Source organism: Gallus gallus, chromosome 2 (assembly GCF_016699485.2).
Source record: "Gallus gallus isolate bGalGal1 chromosome 2, bGalGal1.mat.broiler.GRCg7b, whole genome shotgun sequence".
Classification (NCBI taxonomy): domain Eukaryota; kingdom Metazoa; phylum Chordata; class Aves; order Galliformes; family Phasianidae; genus Gallus; species Gallus gallus.
In genome coordinates this window covers 42,982,138-42,999,427 of record NC_052533.1, presented here as the reverse complement: position 1 = coordinate 42,999,427, position 17,290 = coordinate 42,982,138, and the positions used below count along the sequence as shown (strand labels likewise).

General features: G+C 41.0%; 1 protein-coding gene across 3 annotated transcripts in view; it reads right to left on the bottom strand.

Annotated features, from left to right (window-relative positions):
• CDCP1 (CUB domain containing protein 1) overlaps nt 1-17,290 on the bottom strand; it is a 48,550-nt gene that overhangs the window by 23,674 nt on the left and 7,586 nt on the right. The window contains exons 2-9 of one of the 3 annotated variants that reach the window (XM_418802.8): nt 14,417-14,620; nt 12,654-13,007; nt 10,993-11,361; nt 8,728-8,955; nt 7,602-7,982; nt 6,809-7,174; nt 5,407-5,488; nt 1,370-4,192 (exon numbers count right to left, since the gene is read on the bottom strand). In XM_418802.8, the coding sequence (XP_418802.4) occupies nt 3,745-4,192; nt 5,407-5,488; nt 6,809-7,174; nt 7,602-7,982; nt 8,728-8,955; nt 10,993-11,361; nt 12,654-13,007; nt 14,417-14,620 (2,432 nt within the window). In that variant the 3' untranslated portion in view covers nt 1,370-3,744. Of the gene's footprint in view, nt 1-1,369; nt 4,193-5,406; nt 5,489-6,808; nt 7,175-7,601; nt 7,983-8,727; nt 8,956-10,992; nt 11,362-12,653; nt 13,008-14,416; nt 14,621-17,290 lie in introns of those variants that run through there. The other 2 variants (XM_015281743.4, XR_005857723.2) reach the window with 2 other exon arrangements.

Here is a 17,290-nt window from a genome sequence, read left to right as displayed (position 1 = left end):
AGCAGACTTTGTATCTCTCACACATCTCTCTTTTACCATTCTCCTGATGGGATACTTTCCAAAGGCAGTTTACTTCCATTTAGAGTGGCACTGCTGCAGTCCTTCAATACAGGAGATGGACACGGCCTAAACCATAAAAACATTAAAAACAACCAACTAACCAACAGTCACACTTCAGCTTTATCTTAGGAGTGCTGAAACAGTCCACCATGCTTTGTTTATATTGATGGAACAAGATGGAAAAGTTTGAGTCCCTGTAAAAACATCATCCCCTCAACCAGGATGGGTCACCTTTCTGCATTACAATTTCTCCGTTCCAAAGAAAATCAAGTAATCCAAAAACGTGCTTAAAATAGAGCAGTTATTGAGCGTTTTGATATATCAGGACTTTCAAAACCTCACAGCAAGCAGCGGTACCTCCACTTACATTCATACAGAGCAGTTGGTTTGAGGGGGGGGAAATAGGGGACTGGCCAGACCTTGTCCAATCTGCCTTCCATGATCAGGTCTCCAACTAAATCATCCATTTGGAGACTACAGGAGTCCTCAGAAGTAGTGAAGATTTTAAACCTCAGTTCCTACATGCATTAAATTTGCTTCAAAATAAACAAAACAGGCGAGCAGTCAATATATACGGACTCCATGCACTTTGATTTAGAACAAAGAAGGGCTTTGCACACTTTCATAAGGGTCTCTCATCTGGGCTGAAGGGCTACTAGTAATAAAGTGTAATTTTATGCTGTTATCAGTGAAGATAAATTAATTTGGAATTCAGCTGTGTGTGTTAGTTGGGTGTAAATAAATTATAAACACCATGACCCCAGCAAGAAGCCACTGAGCCACTTATTGTTGTGGCTTGCACGTCTCACCAGTGACCCAAACTGGGGCTGAGCCTTCTCCGCAGTATTTCCATTACATTCTGTAGTCATGCAGCAGATGGCAGCAGAGGGGCAGTCTGACAGAACGGTACCTGACGTGGAAGTGAGTATGAAGCGAAGATGTGCCATTCCATTCCTGCATACAGGAGAAAAGGCACCCATTGATAATCAACAACACTTGCTGAATGTTTATGGAGACCAAACAGCGGATGTGAGCACAGTGGGTGGTGCATTTCAGCAGTGGTGACAGTGACCCAAGACACAAGCCATGCAGGGCTTTTTTTCTTGCTGGTGAAAAAGCACATCTAACGGTGGTGACTGTGTTGAAAAATAGCATTTTGTAGCTGAGAATTTTCTCTATCAAATAGCATTATTGTGCTCTTTGTGTCTGTTGTAGTTTCCACAGAAATAAATAAGCAGCACTAGTTTTGGAGCAAAGTAGGTATTTACACACACGAGAAAGTAGGTATTTACACACACTGACTACTCCAGCTGGTAACATAGTTACATTTATTAAAAAAAAAAAAAAGAAGAATCAAGTCACAACTTTATCCAAGGGAAAAGTAAACTTGAATTTGTGCCTGTACTCTTATTCAAAACATGAAGTAAGCACAGTGGAAGTCAACCTTAGACTGAAAGCAACTGTAAACTGAGGTTTACATCACCGTACCACAAGCTGAGTTAAAATAGAATAAAAGAAAAAAGAAACAGAACAGTGAACCAGCATCATATTCCTCCTTCAAATTTCAAGATGCTGTAAACAAAAGCCTGACCTCCGTTCCCTTTCCATCAGTTGTTTAGAAAGAACACGAACTGGAAGATTTCACCGAAGCAGCTGCAGAAACTGAGCCGGAGGGATGAGACAGCCTTGAGTTTCTCTCAGTAACACATTTCTTCTCAAGGAAAAAAGATAGGAAGGAGGAGAGGAGGAGAGGAGCACTGACCAGATGAATGAACAAATGGGCTACCCTGATAAAACATATAGTGGCAATTCAGTTACCTGAGAAAAAAATAGATAATGTTACTGGAGAAATCTTTCTTAAGTTCTCAAATGGCACTAAAATACCCCCAGTACACTTTGAAATATGTGATCCCAGTGACCAGCCACAGATCTAGGAATACATATTTCTGCATTAAAAGTGCAAAACATAAGCATAAAAAGTACATGAAGCAATAAAAAGGCACTTCCAGCTGGCATGCGTTTTCCTATATGCCACAGAAAATTGAATCAGATCAGATATAATTAATTGCATATTGGTATGCACGGTTAAACAGGCACACTTGATTGTTTAACACAGTCATTTGCAATGCCAGCATAGTTAACAGATGAAAAAATCCACATTTCTTTTGATGTAAACAGTAATGTTCCTAGTAAAGATGTTTTCATTTTAGACATTAATATAAACATAATGTCACCGCATGGAACACCTTCTATAAATCATGTGGCACCTTTGAGCATCATTAGACAAGAAGTCATCAAAACAATTCAGAGAGTAATTCTCAAGTTGAATCTCGTTTTGCATGCAAAACTGCAAACGTCCTCAGTAACTGCACACCTAGACAAGCCAGATGCTTGTGTATGAAAAGCAACTCAACCCATATACCTGTAGTGCTGTGCACGAGGACATGACCCTGAAGTTTTAGAAGGCACAGGAACTGAGGGAGAAGCTAAATACAGCACTCAAAAATGAAAATTATTATTGCAAGAGGTGCATTTCAGAGGAGCCAGATGACTGAAGCGAAGTACCAGGAGAAATCAAGAGTTACCTCCAACAATGGTGGTTGTTAAATTTAGACTGATGACCATAAAACCAAAAGGTAGGCCTTTCTTAAGGATTCACTCATACATTTTACACTTCAGAGAAATGGGCTGTTGAATATAGTCTATTTCCTTTATCCCCCTTTTTAACCTTATTAGATAAACAAGCATTTATGAGTTGAAGTGAAATGCATTATTAAACAGCTAGATGGCTATACTGTTATGTCTTCACCAAACCTGTAGTCTCACTTGGACAAAAAGGTCAAGAAACTAACACAACACGAATGCTGCAGGCACCTGAAAACAAATGCAAACTGTTTTGGAATTTTGAAACTGTTTTTGTTTAAAAAAAGCAAAAGAAAACACAGTGTTTGGTACAGGCTCACACAGTGCTGCTAAAGTATTAGAACATCAGTCGGAACTTAGAGAAAAGACACAACTTTACTTCTGAGCTAGGTGAGCCCAAGCTCAAGCGTACACACTGATTTACATGCATGAAGCTCTTCCAGGCTGCATACACGTGGTCTTTCAGCACATTTACACTGCAATCACTGCATTAAATACAAATGAATTTTCAAGCAGCAAGTAGTAGACATGACAGCCTCTCCTACTTTGCTTAGACATTAGGAGGAAGAACCCGTACCTGTGCAATCTGGAGCTGCCTTGAGTCCATGAGGTGGCCTATGACTTCAAATAGTCACCAGCCAACGCTCAGGTCAAATGACTTGTGAGAAAGGAGGGAATACTGCACAAAACGCTCTTTCTACTCTATTCGCTGCCACAGTTTTTAACTGGTATTGTTATGAATTCCTTTTCCTGACGTCTTGATAATAAAAAGCAAGAGCATACCTCTGCCATCCATCTCACAACTAGAAGTCCACACATTTTCCGAGTGCTCCACTGTTTGAGTTTACCAGACATTCACTCTAAAACTGGAAGCTACCAACAGCTGAATTAAAAACAACAACAACACCACAAACAACAAAGCAAAAACAATATCAAAACATACTTAAAAATAACACTCCTCTTCTGCTATTTTTTTCCCTGGACACTTGTCCTTGCAGGCTGTCTGTATTTCCACAGGAAACTACCGTGCCTGGCATAAAATTACTCTTCTAAGCTGTCCCGTTCCTTATTCTCCAGCAAGGACATGCTTGTATCGCCATTATTTTTTGCATTTCCTTCTCCATTGTCCTCCAGTTCACCTGATTTCTGATGAGCAAATGTGTAAGCGTCATGGTCTGTTTCTGCCAGAAGTGGAGGTTCCTCTGTGTTAGGAGAGTGTTTTACATCTTTTCTAAAGGAGAATGGAGGTGGAGAAGGTGGCAAGCTACCCATGGGCCCATCAAAAGGCTGGTACACATCAACTTCTGGAGTGACTGAGCCATTGGATTCCTTCAGCAAGTGTCCATAGACCATAGCATCATCAATAACTGCATAGACATGGGACTCGTTGGTTTTCCTATCTTTTTTGAATAAGCGTTGTTTTCCAGGCATCTGGGTATTGACATTCGTATTGTATACACCCACCATGGGATTCTGGCTTTTCTTCTTCCTGTTAGAGTTGAAATGATTCACAGGTCAGACACAGCACGTGGCTCAGTGCATCTGAGCTCAATAATGGCAGCTGCTGTTTACACATTCCACCTGCCCTGTGTCAGACAGCCTAATCTACCTGGATCGAAGGCTGTACTTGTAAATCTTAAGAAAAATAACTCTTGAGTTAAGCTTTTTTTTTTTTTAAGCTATTATTTATCTCTTGCTGTTCCACTAATCCTGAAGTTTGCAACATTAACACCACCAACCACCCAAGTACAGAGATTCCAGTTATGCAGCGTAGTGAACCTCTTAACTTCCACAGGCACTAAGAGGACCTAAGGGTCAAGGCTGAGGTGAAATAGCAGACCCACAATGAAAGGCAAATGAACTTTCCCTGATTTTGGTCTAACTGATCCCAAGGCAGAAAGACCAAAGGCTAAAGTAAAGGCTTTTTAAGCCTATATTCTTAAAACCTTTCCTGTGCAACAGAGAATTGTTCTCATAACCGGATGGTTGGACTGGATGATCCTGTGGGTCTTTTCCAACCTTAGCGATTCTATGATTCTATGATTCTAACTGCTCCAATCATTATATTACACAAATCATTCCAGCTTTACAGCTCCAGGACCAAATCACCCTGAGCACACATGTATCAGAACCCCCCACGATACTGGTGGCTTCAGACTCTCCTTGCATGAGTTTGGTGTGTTGGCTTTGCATAATTGAGTTCTCTCCCCAGGGGCACATCTCATAAAAAACGTGTTCCTACTTGGTGTGTAAACTATGAAAGAAGTTGCTAGAGGGTCTGTAGATGAAAGACAAGTCTTTAAATACCTTAAGTGGCTTTACAGTTTGTCTTAAAGACTTGTCTAGAATCACATGCAGCCCACATTCATCATGATACCATTTCACATGAAGCACCGATAAATCCAACCAATACCTTTACTTCTGGTACAGTCAGAAGCTAGTGCCAAAAGCAAAGCTAGGCAATGCACTGGGAGCTGAAGTAACATGGCCCCAGGAATGCTGCTCTACTTTTAAGAGAACCAATTCAGAATAAAGCAGCATTCTTGTAGCAACACCACTCCAATGCCCATTGCATTGCCTACATTGTGCTCCAGACCTTTGTTTAAGGGAACTACATCAACAAATGAAATACAAGGCCCGCCACCTCTCCCGCAATGCGTTCTTGAACCTCTAATCTACGCACATGCTAAATTAGGAACTTACTTCTTCTTAATGCAGCACACAGTGAGTCCAATAGCCGCAAGAACTCCAAACCCAGCCAGTACACCAACTATCACTGCTAGATCTGAAAGCAGACAACAAGTTACAAGAACACTGAGCATTTCCTAATGACACTAAGCCACTAATAACACTGAGCCACTTTCCTACGAGCTGTTTGGGTCTGAACCTCCTCAGCAGTTTTCAAGTGCACCTGCTGCATGCAAAGTGGGAGTTTCCAAGCTGTGCATGCCTAGGGGTAACACAAGACAATTCCAAGAGGCTGGCAGTCAAGCAATGACAAGCTCCTGCTGCTAGCAGTGGACCACAGACATAAAAACCACCAACACTCCCTCTGTCAGACTTCACCCTTGGTGCAAGAATTCAACATAGCTCACGTGCTGCTGAACTTACCTGCAATGTCTCACAAGTCTCTGGCTGAACATGTAGTATAGAGAAGAAAGCATGGAAAGAGACAGGAAAGTAATCAACAAACAGAATAGTTATTTTTTCACCAAATTCCCTTCAGTGCAATCCTTTCCCCTAAACTACAAGAGTTGTGTTGACTTGAGGTTTTCAGAGAGTCATTGGATTGATCATTAAATTCCATATGTGAGCAAAAATGAAAGTGGTATGTTACAGAAGTATTCATTACGGGGAAAAAAAAAAGAAAAGGAAAGAGGTGAAGAAAAGAAGAATAAAAAATTTCTAGACCAGAAATTGTATCCAATGTCCATGTAACAATACTTCTACAGATAGCAGCAGTCTCCCACAGATGATGCAGAAATACAGACATGAAACAGATTTACATCTATCTGAGCAAAACCTACCCTAAAAATGTTTTTTTGTTTGTTTGTTTTTTAGTCACTAGTGTTTCAGAGAGATGGAAGATTAAAAAAAGGCAGATTTTGCTGTTATTAGTCAAGGCAGTCACAACAGAACAGCGAGATCTGCCCCAAGGATTATCTGTTACTCATGTGAACACCAAGACTAATGAACTGCCAACATAAAGTAAAGAATACTTAGATGGGTAAGTTTGCATAATCAAATCCCCAGTTGTTCACTAGGTCTGTGACCTTGGGAGGTGAAAAAACATCACTTGATCTTCTTACACCTTCTGGCTGTGATCTCCAATTTAAAAAAATAAACAAAACTAGACTCATTCCCCTCCAGCCTCGCAATCCCCCAGCCATAAAAGCCAAACCCCCGCCACCTAAGAAACCCTCCTTTCTGCTCAGCCTCTAGAAGTGCTCATCTGTAACTCTCAAAGGCTTCTGAGGGACAGACATTTCGGGAAGCAGGAATCTTATAAAACCCAAGGCATGCAAAGCAGCATACAGTACTGTTTCCCCAGTGGAAGGAAATGAAACAAGTAGAAAGCAAGCCGCCATAAACTTACAAGACTCACCTATCTGCTTTTCAACAAAAGTCACCCAGAACTTCAAGCTCAGTTGCATCGGGTCCACAGGCTTACAATTGGAGATATTTACCCAGAAGTTATAATGCATATTTCGGGGCTGAGGTAGAAGCTCATCCTCACGGCGTACAGTTTCCTCTGCCCCAGGCATCTGTTCCTTTATGTTGACATAGGCACGCCCTGTCTCGCAAGTAATGCCCATGCGGTCTGTGGAGAACCCTAGGCGGGCAACTTGCTTGCTAGGCACTATGATGTACCAGGATATGGAGACGTAAGGGGGCAGACCATAATGTGAGTTGGGAGTCTGTAAGTAAGTTTTAGCTTTTGAATCTGGACTCACAGTAAAAGTACACTCATCTGTAAGAAAGCAAATGAATACAGGCATGAAAACTTTGTTAGTTTCAATGTTTTTTTTTTAGCTTTATCTTCCAGCATGTAAATTTATATGGACTTTCTTTTCTGTAACAAAAAAGCATCACCTATAAAGTATATTTCTACATTTGCATTGTATCTCAGTACCAGCAATACAACTCACCTATCATCTCCTCTGTATCAGTAATTATCACAGACATAGCTGCAGAATTTCCCCTCAACCATCTACAGCATGAATCTTTCCTTCCTGCAGGAATAAGCCACCTCACTGATTCAGATAAAGATTGGTCCAAGCAATGACTCCAGGCCTGAACTTTAAAGAACTGAATTCTTATTTCTATTTGTTCATGTGTTCTAATAAATGTACTGAAAGATCCAGCAATGGGGTAAGATGCACAAAACATTACCTTACCTTTAATATGTGGCACAAAAGACATTTTCAGATCTTGATGATTAGACTCATTGAGGAAACCTTTACCAAATGTTTTTAAAGATATGGTGATGTTATTCCTCAACTGAATCTTTTCAATGGCTCCACCAGGGCAGAATATACCAACATTCATCTCTGTCTCTGGGGTGGCACTAATAATGCTGTAACTGTAGCTTGTGTTGCAGTTCTGCTCTGGGAGGTGTTGCCGCAGTTTCAGTGATGGAGATGTGATTTCTATATTGATCTCTTCGGGAGCTATGAGCTTCCAAATAAATTTATGCAGTTGAACTGGCAATTGGGTAATAGTCTTGGGCACTGAAAGGGAATAGATCCTGCTCTCACACCACCGAAGACCCACACAGCCTGCAATCACAAAGACAAGTCAAAATAGTTACATTTCTTTCTAGCAGAGAAAGTACTCAGGAAAAGCAAGCCTTCTGATATACCAGAGTAACTATGCACAGAGTCCTATTAGATCTGTTACAGATTCAGATAAGAATTTACCTGAGAAGACATCCTCTCTTACTAACCTTTACCAACTATACGTATGGCTTGTAGTTTAAGAGTATTCCTTTAAAGGGTGCACCAAAGAAATGTACAAACGTATGCAAAATGGGAAATCACTGCTGCTATATCACTTGCTTAATGGGACACAGCTGCAAACTAGCTAAAGTCCTGATCTATACCTTAAATTTTGTTCTACTAGCAGTTGAAAGCATTCATTTTGTGCAGGATTTTCTAGAATATATAAACAGCACAAGATACATTCCTGATGGTTGCCTTGCTCCCACACTTTCTTGGGTTGATTTATGGCTTCCCCTGTTGTTTCCATATTTCGCAGTTTTCAGTAAGAAGATTCTCCCATGCCTTTGTCATTTCCCTTCTAGTAAAAGCTATGCAGTTCCTATTTTTAAAGGTGGGATGCTGCAGTGAGTAACAAGGTCATCTCCACATTCACTGTGCCCATCTCCCATCTGGCCAAAGCCTAACTTTCAATACACACTGTTGTCTCTAAGAGAGAGAGAGAGAGACAAGGTTTGGCTGACCAGTGGGGAAAAGCACGCAGAAACATTCTCTAGGAAACAGGACTAAGCCACTTTTGTCATACTTATGCCCTTTTCAGCCGTGATCCTCAGGTGGGATAAGTCCTTGCACAGAAAGGAAATCTTGTAGGTGGCGCCAGAGGCTAACGTCAGAACACGGTCACAAGTGCGAGGATCCTTGCAGATCAGGCACATCGGTTCTGACACGAGCGGGGTTCGCCTGGGCCACCCTTCAAAGTGTATTGTTACAGTCATATTCCGTTCTTTGCTAAGGTCAACCAAGTGAGTGACATCTGCAACGACAAACATCTCAGAGCAATTACTGGCGTGAAGGAGAACTTCCTCCATCTCTTCTCACCCTATTAGACAAGGAGCTGTTAAAGCTATTTCTGTATTAACTAAGAAAACATTATTTACTTCTTTCTATCCATGTAATAAAAACTCGGATAGCGTCGTATTACTCTTCCAGTTAAGTTTAAGCTTTTACATCATTTCCTGACCACTTTTCAGTTGTAATGGGGTGACGTAAGCTAGTCCCTTTTGAACAGGTTAGGTTATAATACAAATAGTTGAGCTCCGTAGTAGCTATGTTAGATTTGTTAGATTTCTGAGCTTACCTAGTTAAGCTCAGAAAGTGTCTTGATATTTTCATCACAAATCTTGAGAGGGCAACAGTACAGACAATCTTGGAAACAACTTCCAAACACACAGAGGACAAGAAAGTGATAAGGACTAGTCAGCATGCATTTAGGAAAAGGAACCCACACTTAGGCACCCCCTCTAGAATGATGGGACTGGCTTGGTAGGCAAGGCAAGAGCAGTGGCTGTCGGTCTCAAAAGCCTTGCTAAAGTTGAGTCGAACATCTCCCATAATGTATATTCCCAAACACACTGTTCAAATATAGACTAGCTAAGTGGACAGTGATTTCAACTACAAACTAACTCAACTGCTGACCTTGAAAGGTTTGTGATCAGCAGCATGAAGTCTGTCTGGAGGACACTCATTAGTGGTCTACCCTACTGGGTCAGTACTGAGGCCAGAACTTCTTAACATTTTCATTATTGACAGATGAGAAGATAGAACATACCCCTCAGCAAGTTAGAAATCTTCAGGTCATTGCCACGACCAAGCAAAGAACCTAGGATTTTCACCACAGGGTTATTCATTCTTTAGGTGTTTTCAGCAGCTAAACACAAGATCAGACTGAAAAATTATTTTGATTGGAAAATAGCTGGATTTTCCTCTTACTTAATGATAAGTACCACAGACAGCTGTGGAATACCAAAATGTTTGGGAAGCTTTGAGAATGTGTGTATACTGATGCATCTTTAATAAGAACCATGCTTAACTTGCACACTACACACAAGAAAAGTTTCAATACAGTCCTTAGGGCTGAATTTGAATCTTTCATGGAACTTACATAACTAAAATCACTCATGAAATCCTATGAAATCCCTAGAGAAGCCACTGCTCTTTCTCAAATCCAAGCAGTTTATTGCTTGCACTTCATTAAATAAACGACAACCTTTTTGTAAAATTTATTTTTAGATGGCTATTATCTTGGCTATAAATATATTAAAATGATTCTTTGCGTTCCAAAGTAGAACAGAGATAAAGGTGATTAACTGAATGCAATGTTTTCCCTCTGTCTGGCTTCTAAGATGTAACACAATAAATGTACACAAACGTGATTGGTTTAACAATTTCAGGAGGATTTGCTGTTTGTGAATGGAGACAGACTAGACAGATAAAGAACTGAGGATGAGAGTGCTGGGATGCTACAGAACCTTTGACGGGGAGACTGTGAGGTGACACAAAAGCCTGGACAATTTAATCAAGAAGGTTCTTGCAAGATAATTGGATCGGATCCCCATGGAGAGAACATAGCCTCAAGGAAATGCTGCCCTACGTTTAATTTTGTTTATAAAGAGTGCAAGGTCTGATATCACAGATTTTAAAGGCATTTCTCAGTTACATGGTGTACACACTGGAAAAAGAAAGGAATCTCCATTTACAAGACAAAGTATAAAACCTACAAATGGACATTTTGACCCCACTGCAAATTGCAAAGCTTAGTTTTGCCATTCACCTTCCTGTTACAGTAGCCAGTAGCAAATAAAGTAATGCAGGCCTCAATGTTACTCAGCAAGCCACCTCCTTAACTAAAGGAAGGCTCAAAGTTCAAACAAAGGAATGACAAAAGCAGTATTCTCTTCTTTGTGGAGCTCAGTCTAAATGTCTATGAACAAAAGCAAGAGCCAGTCTGTGTGTGCAGAAGAGAAAAAGTAACAAATGCAGAGAAGGACAGAAGGAACAAACCAGTACTCACTCTCATCAATCTGAGGGTGCTGAACGATGACTTGGAAGAGTAAGCGAAGGACGCCTGGGTTCTGGGCATCCTGATCACAGCCCTGCAGAGACATGTTGAAGCTGCCAGCAATATTGGCAGGCTGGCTGTCACTCAGCTTAAACACCTCAGGATTACTGACAGAGCCAGGTATGTAATACTCCACCCTCTCCTCCTTCCTTTCACAGTTGGAAAGGCTGTAGTCGTGGAAAAACACACTCGCTCTCATGTTGGAAGGGACTACAAACTGCCATGTCATGAGCTCATCTTCTGGAAAGCCCAAGGGATAGTTTGGGGACATCAACATGATGGAAGACTCCCCCTTCAAAATGGATTCAATAATGCATAACCCTAAGATGGAAGAAAAGAATCATGAAAAGTATTAGCAATTGGAGACGACACACCAGCACAGGTAGCACTGCAGCAGCTGAATATTTTTATTTGACAGTGAGCTCATCCACTGCAGTAACAGATTAGTTTATTACAAAAACGTCAGGCTAAAACACATACTTGAGTTAACGCTATTACCTTCAATTACAGAAAAGGAAACAGATATGCTAACGCTGTACTTTCAGTGTAGTGGGTTTACCTGTCAAACACTTGGATGGCACTACATTTTTTTGTAAAAGAAAGATCCTAGTTCTCACTTCTGATCCTGGCTTGCAACTTGACAGCCACTTCCGCTAGTACTGCTTCATCAAATCTCATGAAACAAATACAAGAGCTTTTGAATCAGCAGAGAGCTCTCAGTCCAAAAAACTTTGGAGTTCTAACGAGAGCACACCAGCACACAGTCTCAGATATGCATGATAAAACATGAATGAGAACCACAGAGATGGTGTAACTTGACTTGTACTTGGATGAATCCCAGAACTTGGCAGAGCAAAGCTATGTATGCAAAGACTACAGCCTTACTCTAGCCAGTAACTATGAGCAACTGCAAGGAGTGCCACCCCTTACCTTTCTGAATGTCTCAACAGTACCACACCAGAGCAGAAGTGACAAATCTTTTTTTGTGGTTGTTATTGCCTTCTAGAAACACAAACCTAGATCTGGTCTATAGCTGATGTCAACAATCACACAATTCAAGTAAAGCGCAAGAAACATCCTGAAAGAAGGTCTGTCATGAGATCACAGAGTAATCCACTGACTACTACACACATTTCAGATATTTTTAAAAGATTATTACACAACATGCTATGTTACTGCACAGGTTGAAACAGATATCTGTATTTAAGCACTCATGTGCCTTCCAGGCATTGGTTCCCCTTTTCCCACCTTCCTCTCCTGAAGAGAGTCATTAGTTTGAGACACAAGCAAGTCAAGGAGGCTTTATTTAAAAATAAAGAAACATAACTACACACTACAACTAGCAAATAAGTCTCCTGGATCACTCTAGTTATGCTATCTAGTCTCACATAAAGCAAGAAAACTGTTATGTTTAAGTTTTAGGAAGTTTAAAGAGATTGCACCAAAAGCAGCAGCACAACAGTTTGCATAATTATTGCATTGAACAATCAAACTGAGACATTTTGATCCTAGAAGAGGAATAGCTACTGAACAAAAACTAACCACCACCACCTTTTCTAAAAGAGAATTGCTTGGGGAAGAAAACAGGGGACAATAAACTACTTCATGCTTACGTTTTATGGAAGACCTGTTGGCAATGTTAAAGCCTGAGGTGGCGACAGTCAAGTTCCAAGGGAGGTGCAGAGACATAATGACTCCTCCAAGCAGTTTGACACGAGACACTGAGCCATTTCTGCAGAAGGTGCCAATGTTGACCGTGGCTTTATCAATGCAGCTGTTGATGTTGTAGCTAACTAAATCTGGACACATCTCTCCTGGTTGAATCTGTCTTAATGGGGCAGAAAATTTCAGCTCAAGTCCAGCTTTGGTACTCGCCTTCACATCCCAGATGAAAATCCTATTAAGGCGAGGTAGCCCTGGTGGGTAAAGATGAACATCTCCAAAGGGACATGGGCCTGATACACAGTCTAAATGCAGAAAGAGAACAGCCATGATACACTATGGAAAGTCATCAAGTAAATGAGGTATGTTACTTTCCCCATCATTGCTTCTTTAAACTTCTTCAGTGTGTATCTATCTATCTTTCTATCTCTCTCTCTCTCTATATATATATATCTTAAGTTGCACTTAACTTTTATTCTACATAGACTCAAAGACATTCCACTCCTGTAAGTCCTGTCTTTAAAAAGGACTCCTATCCCTTCAAGTAGACAGGATAAACAGCAATTTACAAATGAGCCAGCTTGACTAACAGAAGATATTTCATCCTGTGTTGTTTGCTGAAGAATTTACAAGGTATGTAGTGAATAGAGAACTGAATAAACAAAATGGAGGAATTCAACATTAAGAGAGCTGGAAATCCCGAATCTAGAGAACTGATTTTAAGCCACTGCACTCAGAGTTGTGATACGATGCCTGTCAAATCCTTAAGTTTTCCACTACTTGCTGTGAACTGTACCTTCATTTCCTTGGTGCCCTGATAAGAACCTGAGGCCTAGATTTTGCAGAAGTGATTAAGAACTGTCAGCAAAATACTTCAGAGAGAACCCAGAGAACTTTTATCAGAAAAATCCAGCCTAGTAGTACTTCAAGCTGGAAACTACAATTAAATCGTATTTTATATCTAAGCTTAAAAGAAAACACAAGACAACTATATATTACAAACATATCATAAAACATTACGAATATTACTGTTTGTGTGAACTACATGAATAAAACCTCAAAACATGAAAAGAACTGTTTTTACAACAGGGCCTGAACATCAACTAAAAATAAAGATACAGTCAAAAACTGACTGCCAAATGAAGTTTGGGATCTAGTTGATAAATAGTACATGCTCGCGCCATTAAAGATATATTACCACACAGACATAGAATAGAGATTATATTCAAAACAAATACAAGTTTAATTCCAAGACTTTCAAATTTTCAGATTCTTGTCCTCAGAACCATTCATTTAATATAAGGAAACATATGCATATCTCAACGTTTGTCTTGTCCATACAGGCACAATCAAGACATTCAATGAATAAGATGCATGACATTATTATCAGTGCTCAAAGGCTTTTGACAGGACACTCCTTTGAAAGGATCAGAAACTGCAAGAGAAGGGATGTCAGAAAGCAACTGATGCAATGAAGTCTCATTTAACTATTTTCTAAAACCAATGAGTTAACATTCATTTTGCCAGACAAAAATACAGACTTAAACTTGAGTAGTTTCAGTAATTCAAGGCTGTCTATCAGCATCCAAGGTTCTTTTCCTAGCCAAGATTATAGGCAATACCTTGATACAGTAACAGGGAGGGGAAAAAAAAAAGCACAGTTTTATTGGAGGAAAATCACCACTGAGGAAAACAAAATAGAAACACATCTTACCAATATTCTTCTGAATTTCCATCATGAGATATTTCTCGGGAGTATTACAAGTGAAGCTTAAAGTGACATTCTCCCCTGGTCTTATCTTCAATTCAGGCCTGGGTCCACTTTTAACACGAATTAGACAGGCGGGTAAAACACCGGGTTTCAATTTAATTGTAACTGTGATGTTGTCCGCTGCACGAAGGGAGATTGTGAAGGAAGCTAATGAAGAAAAAAAAAGATAGAGATGCTGTGTTACTAGCATGTACAAGCATCACCACATGTCTACAGAGACACCATGCTATCACAGGTAGCATTTACACCTGTCTCAAAGTCTTGAGCACTGAATCTCCGTAAAATACCTGCAGCTCCCCCAGCTCAGATGACATAGAAATCCACCTGCTGCATGTGCCCAGAGAGGCATAAATACAATTTGTGGAGGATCACTTCCGCTCCAGCATCATGGGTTTCACATTACTCCTTTCAAATTTCTGCTTTCCAGGCTCAGGCTCTCAGCCTCAGCTTAAATTGCACTGTAAGGTACCAGATCAACCTCAACAACCCCTGCAGGTCAGACAAGGTACTCTAGTGATGCCAATACAGATCAAGAACCCAGAACAATGGCCACCCGTTAAAGAGTTTCAATCACTCCTAGTTACTAAAACCGCATTAGCTACTGCACAGCTTGGCTTGCCCTGCTGGAAAGCCTTCTGATCCTCCAGGCAAGGAAGAGGCACAAACGTGATGAATATCTGCCCCCCACACAACAATTTTGGGTGTGAGAATACTGGTCAGTGTAGTTCTCTCCTGCCTTCCTACTCATTCCCTGAAGGCCCTTAGCACCCGAGGCCTTGGGCGGGCTGTGTGCCCAGATACCTCTTCACACCTGACACAGCCATTGGCTGTGGGGAACACATCCCATGGCTTTGCGGAACGCATGAAGGCCCCAATGGTGGTCAGAGACCTCAGGCCATCTTCAATCATTGCTGAACACAGGAGCAGCTCTCACACAAAGCACTGAAGCCACAGAATAAGCACTGTATGGGCAGTAGTTTAGCAACAAGTCCCCCAGATATAACTACCTACCTACCAAACATACACAAAGTGCAAGGCACTACGGGTCACTGACTGGATATTCAAGCAGATTCAAATTACTCCTCTCAGCAAACTATGGAGACTAAAATTTGAGTTCCTGCTCAACAATCTACTGTGCTTTTAAACCTCCCTTTTAGCACCTCTGGATTTTTACAGCCACCTCTTTGGTTTTGCACGGCACGGCCCGGCCTTCATTGTAGCGCTGCTGCTGCAGCTTTAGGTCTGCACATGTCAAAACCTCATGGCTAGGGAGTGCAAGGCAAAAGAAGGTGCTAAAAATGATACCCAGTTGTGCTTTTATTTGAGTTTTGGTGTCCTGAGCCTCTTCTGGACTTGTAGGCCTTTTTTCACAACCTTGGAGTCAAGGCCCGGAAACAACCCATGTTATCTGCTGTCAGGATCAAAAGCTTTAAACAAACAAACAAAAAAAAACCCACAAATAATGAGGCTTGCCAAATTTCTGCATGTACCTGTAACAATTACTTTATCAGCCCTCTATACCATTAGTGAAAAATCTGGTCACTTATTAACCTTCCTACAGCTTTTAAGCTCTGACCTGATAGCTTACACCAACTCCCTAACCAAAGGTAAGAACAAGTGACACTTGCATTCCTGCTTCAGAAATGCTTTCAGAGCAGTTCTCAATCTGAGTTCTGGGGAAAAATAATATTAACGGTCATAAAAAAGATGTGAAGATATAAGGGAAATGAAGGAGAAGGGTTTGTGCAGAAGGCTGCTGTAATGCACCAGCTGAACCATGAGCAGTGCTGTGCACACCAGCACAACACAGAGCCTGGAGTGCAGCAGGTAAGGGGGACCCAGGAGACTCAAAAAATTTCTCTTGTGCAATGAAGTCCCAAACACACAGGCAGCAATCACATAGGTAGCTCCCTAGGGGTGGGGAAAAGAAAATAGCTGCTGCTCCTCCTCTCTCTTCAAGGTAAAACAGCTTCCAGAACACAAAGGACTACTTCCAGACAGGTCCTGAGCATTTTTTCCATAACACTGTAGATTTGTTTGTATTTTACTGCACTTACTGATCACAACAGTCATCATTTTTTTGGAAGTTTATGCCATTCAGATATGAAGTGCTAATAACTCAGTACCAATAGTTAATATCTATGGACAAAAGTGTCTGCTCTCTTGCACACTTGTGCAGGCTGTACACCCAATTAGGCTCAGCAGAGCTATCTGCTGGAGAGGCACACATGGCCAGGCACTATGCCAGGTTACTGCACAAACAGCTTGCTAAAACAAAACCCCACAGGAAATCCATTTGGTCAGAGAACTGAGAGCACTGTGCCGTAATATCAACAGCATTCAGCTGCTAGTGACGTGCTAAGTTACATCAAACTATCAGATCTCATTTTTGTAGGCAAACTGGGGAAAAAGAATCATGCAGAAAGAAAATACATCCAATGATCTCAAAGTCACTAAAAAAAAAGGATTAAATTGCTAAAAACCCAAAATATAGCCACATACAGAACAGAATAGAGACTACTGCAGAGTTTTTATAAGCACTGGTGAGTCTCCTCATGACTCACCCTGATCTGTCTCTATGATTCCCACCACATGCCTTCTATTTGTATTACCAGTAACCATCCACACTTCTTGTAACGAAGGAATTTCCACACCTTGTTAATTCTGCACAGATGACACACAGGATATTTGAAAAAAGGAAAAGCATTACCAAAGCTGGGCCCGCTCCGCACAGTGATGAAATTGTTGGGCTAGAAAATGTCAGAGGTGAAGCCTCCAGCCCTGAGCTGCCCTGGATGGAGGTTGTTCACAGGCTGA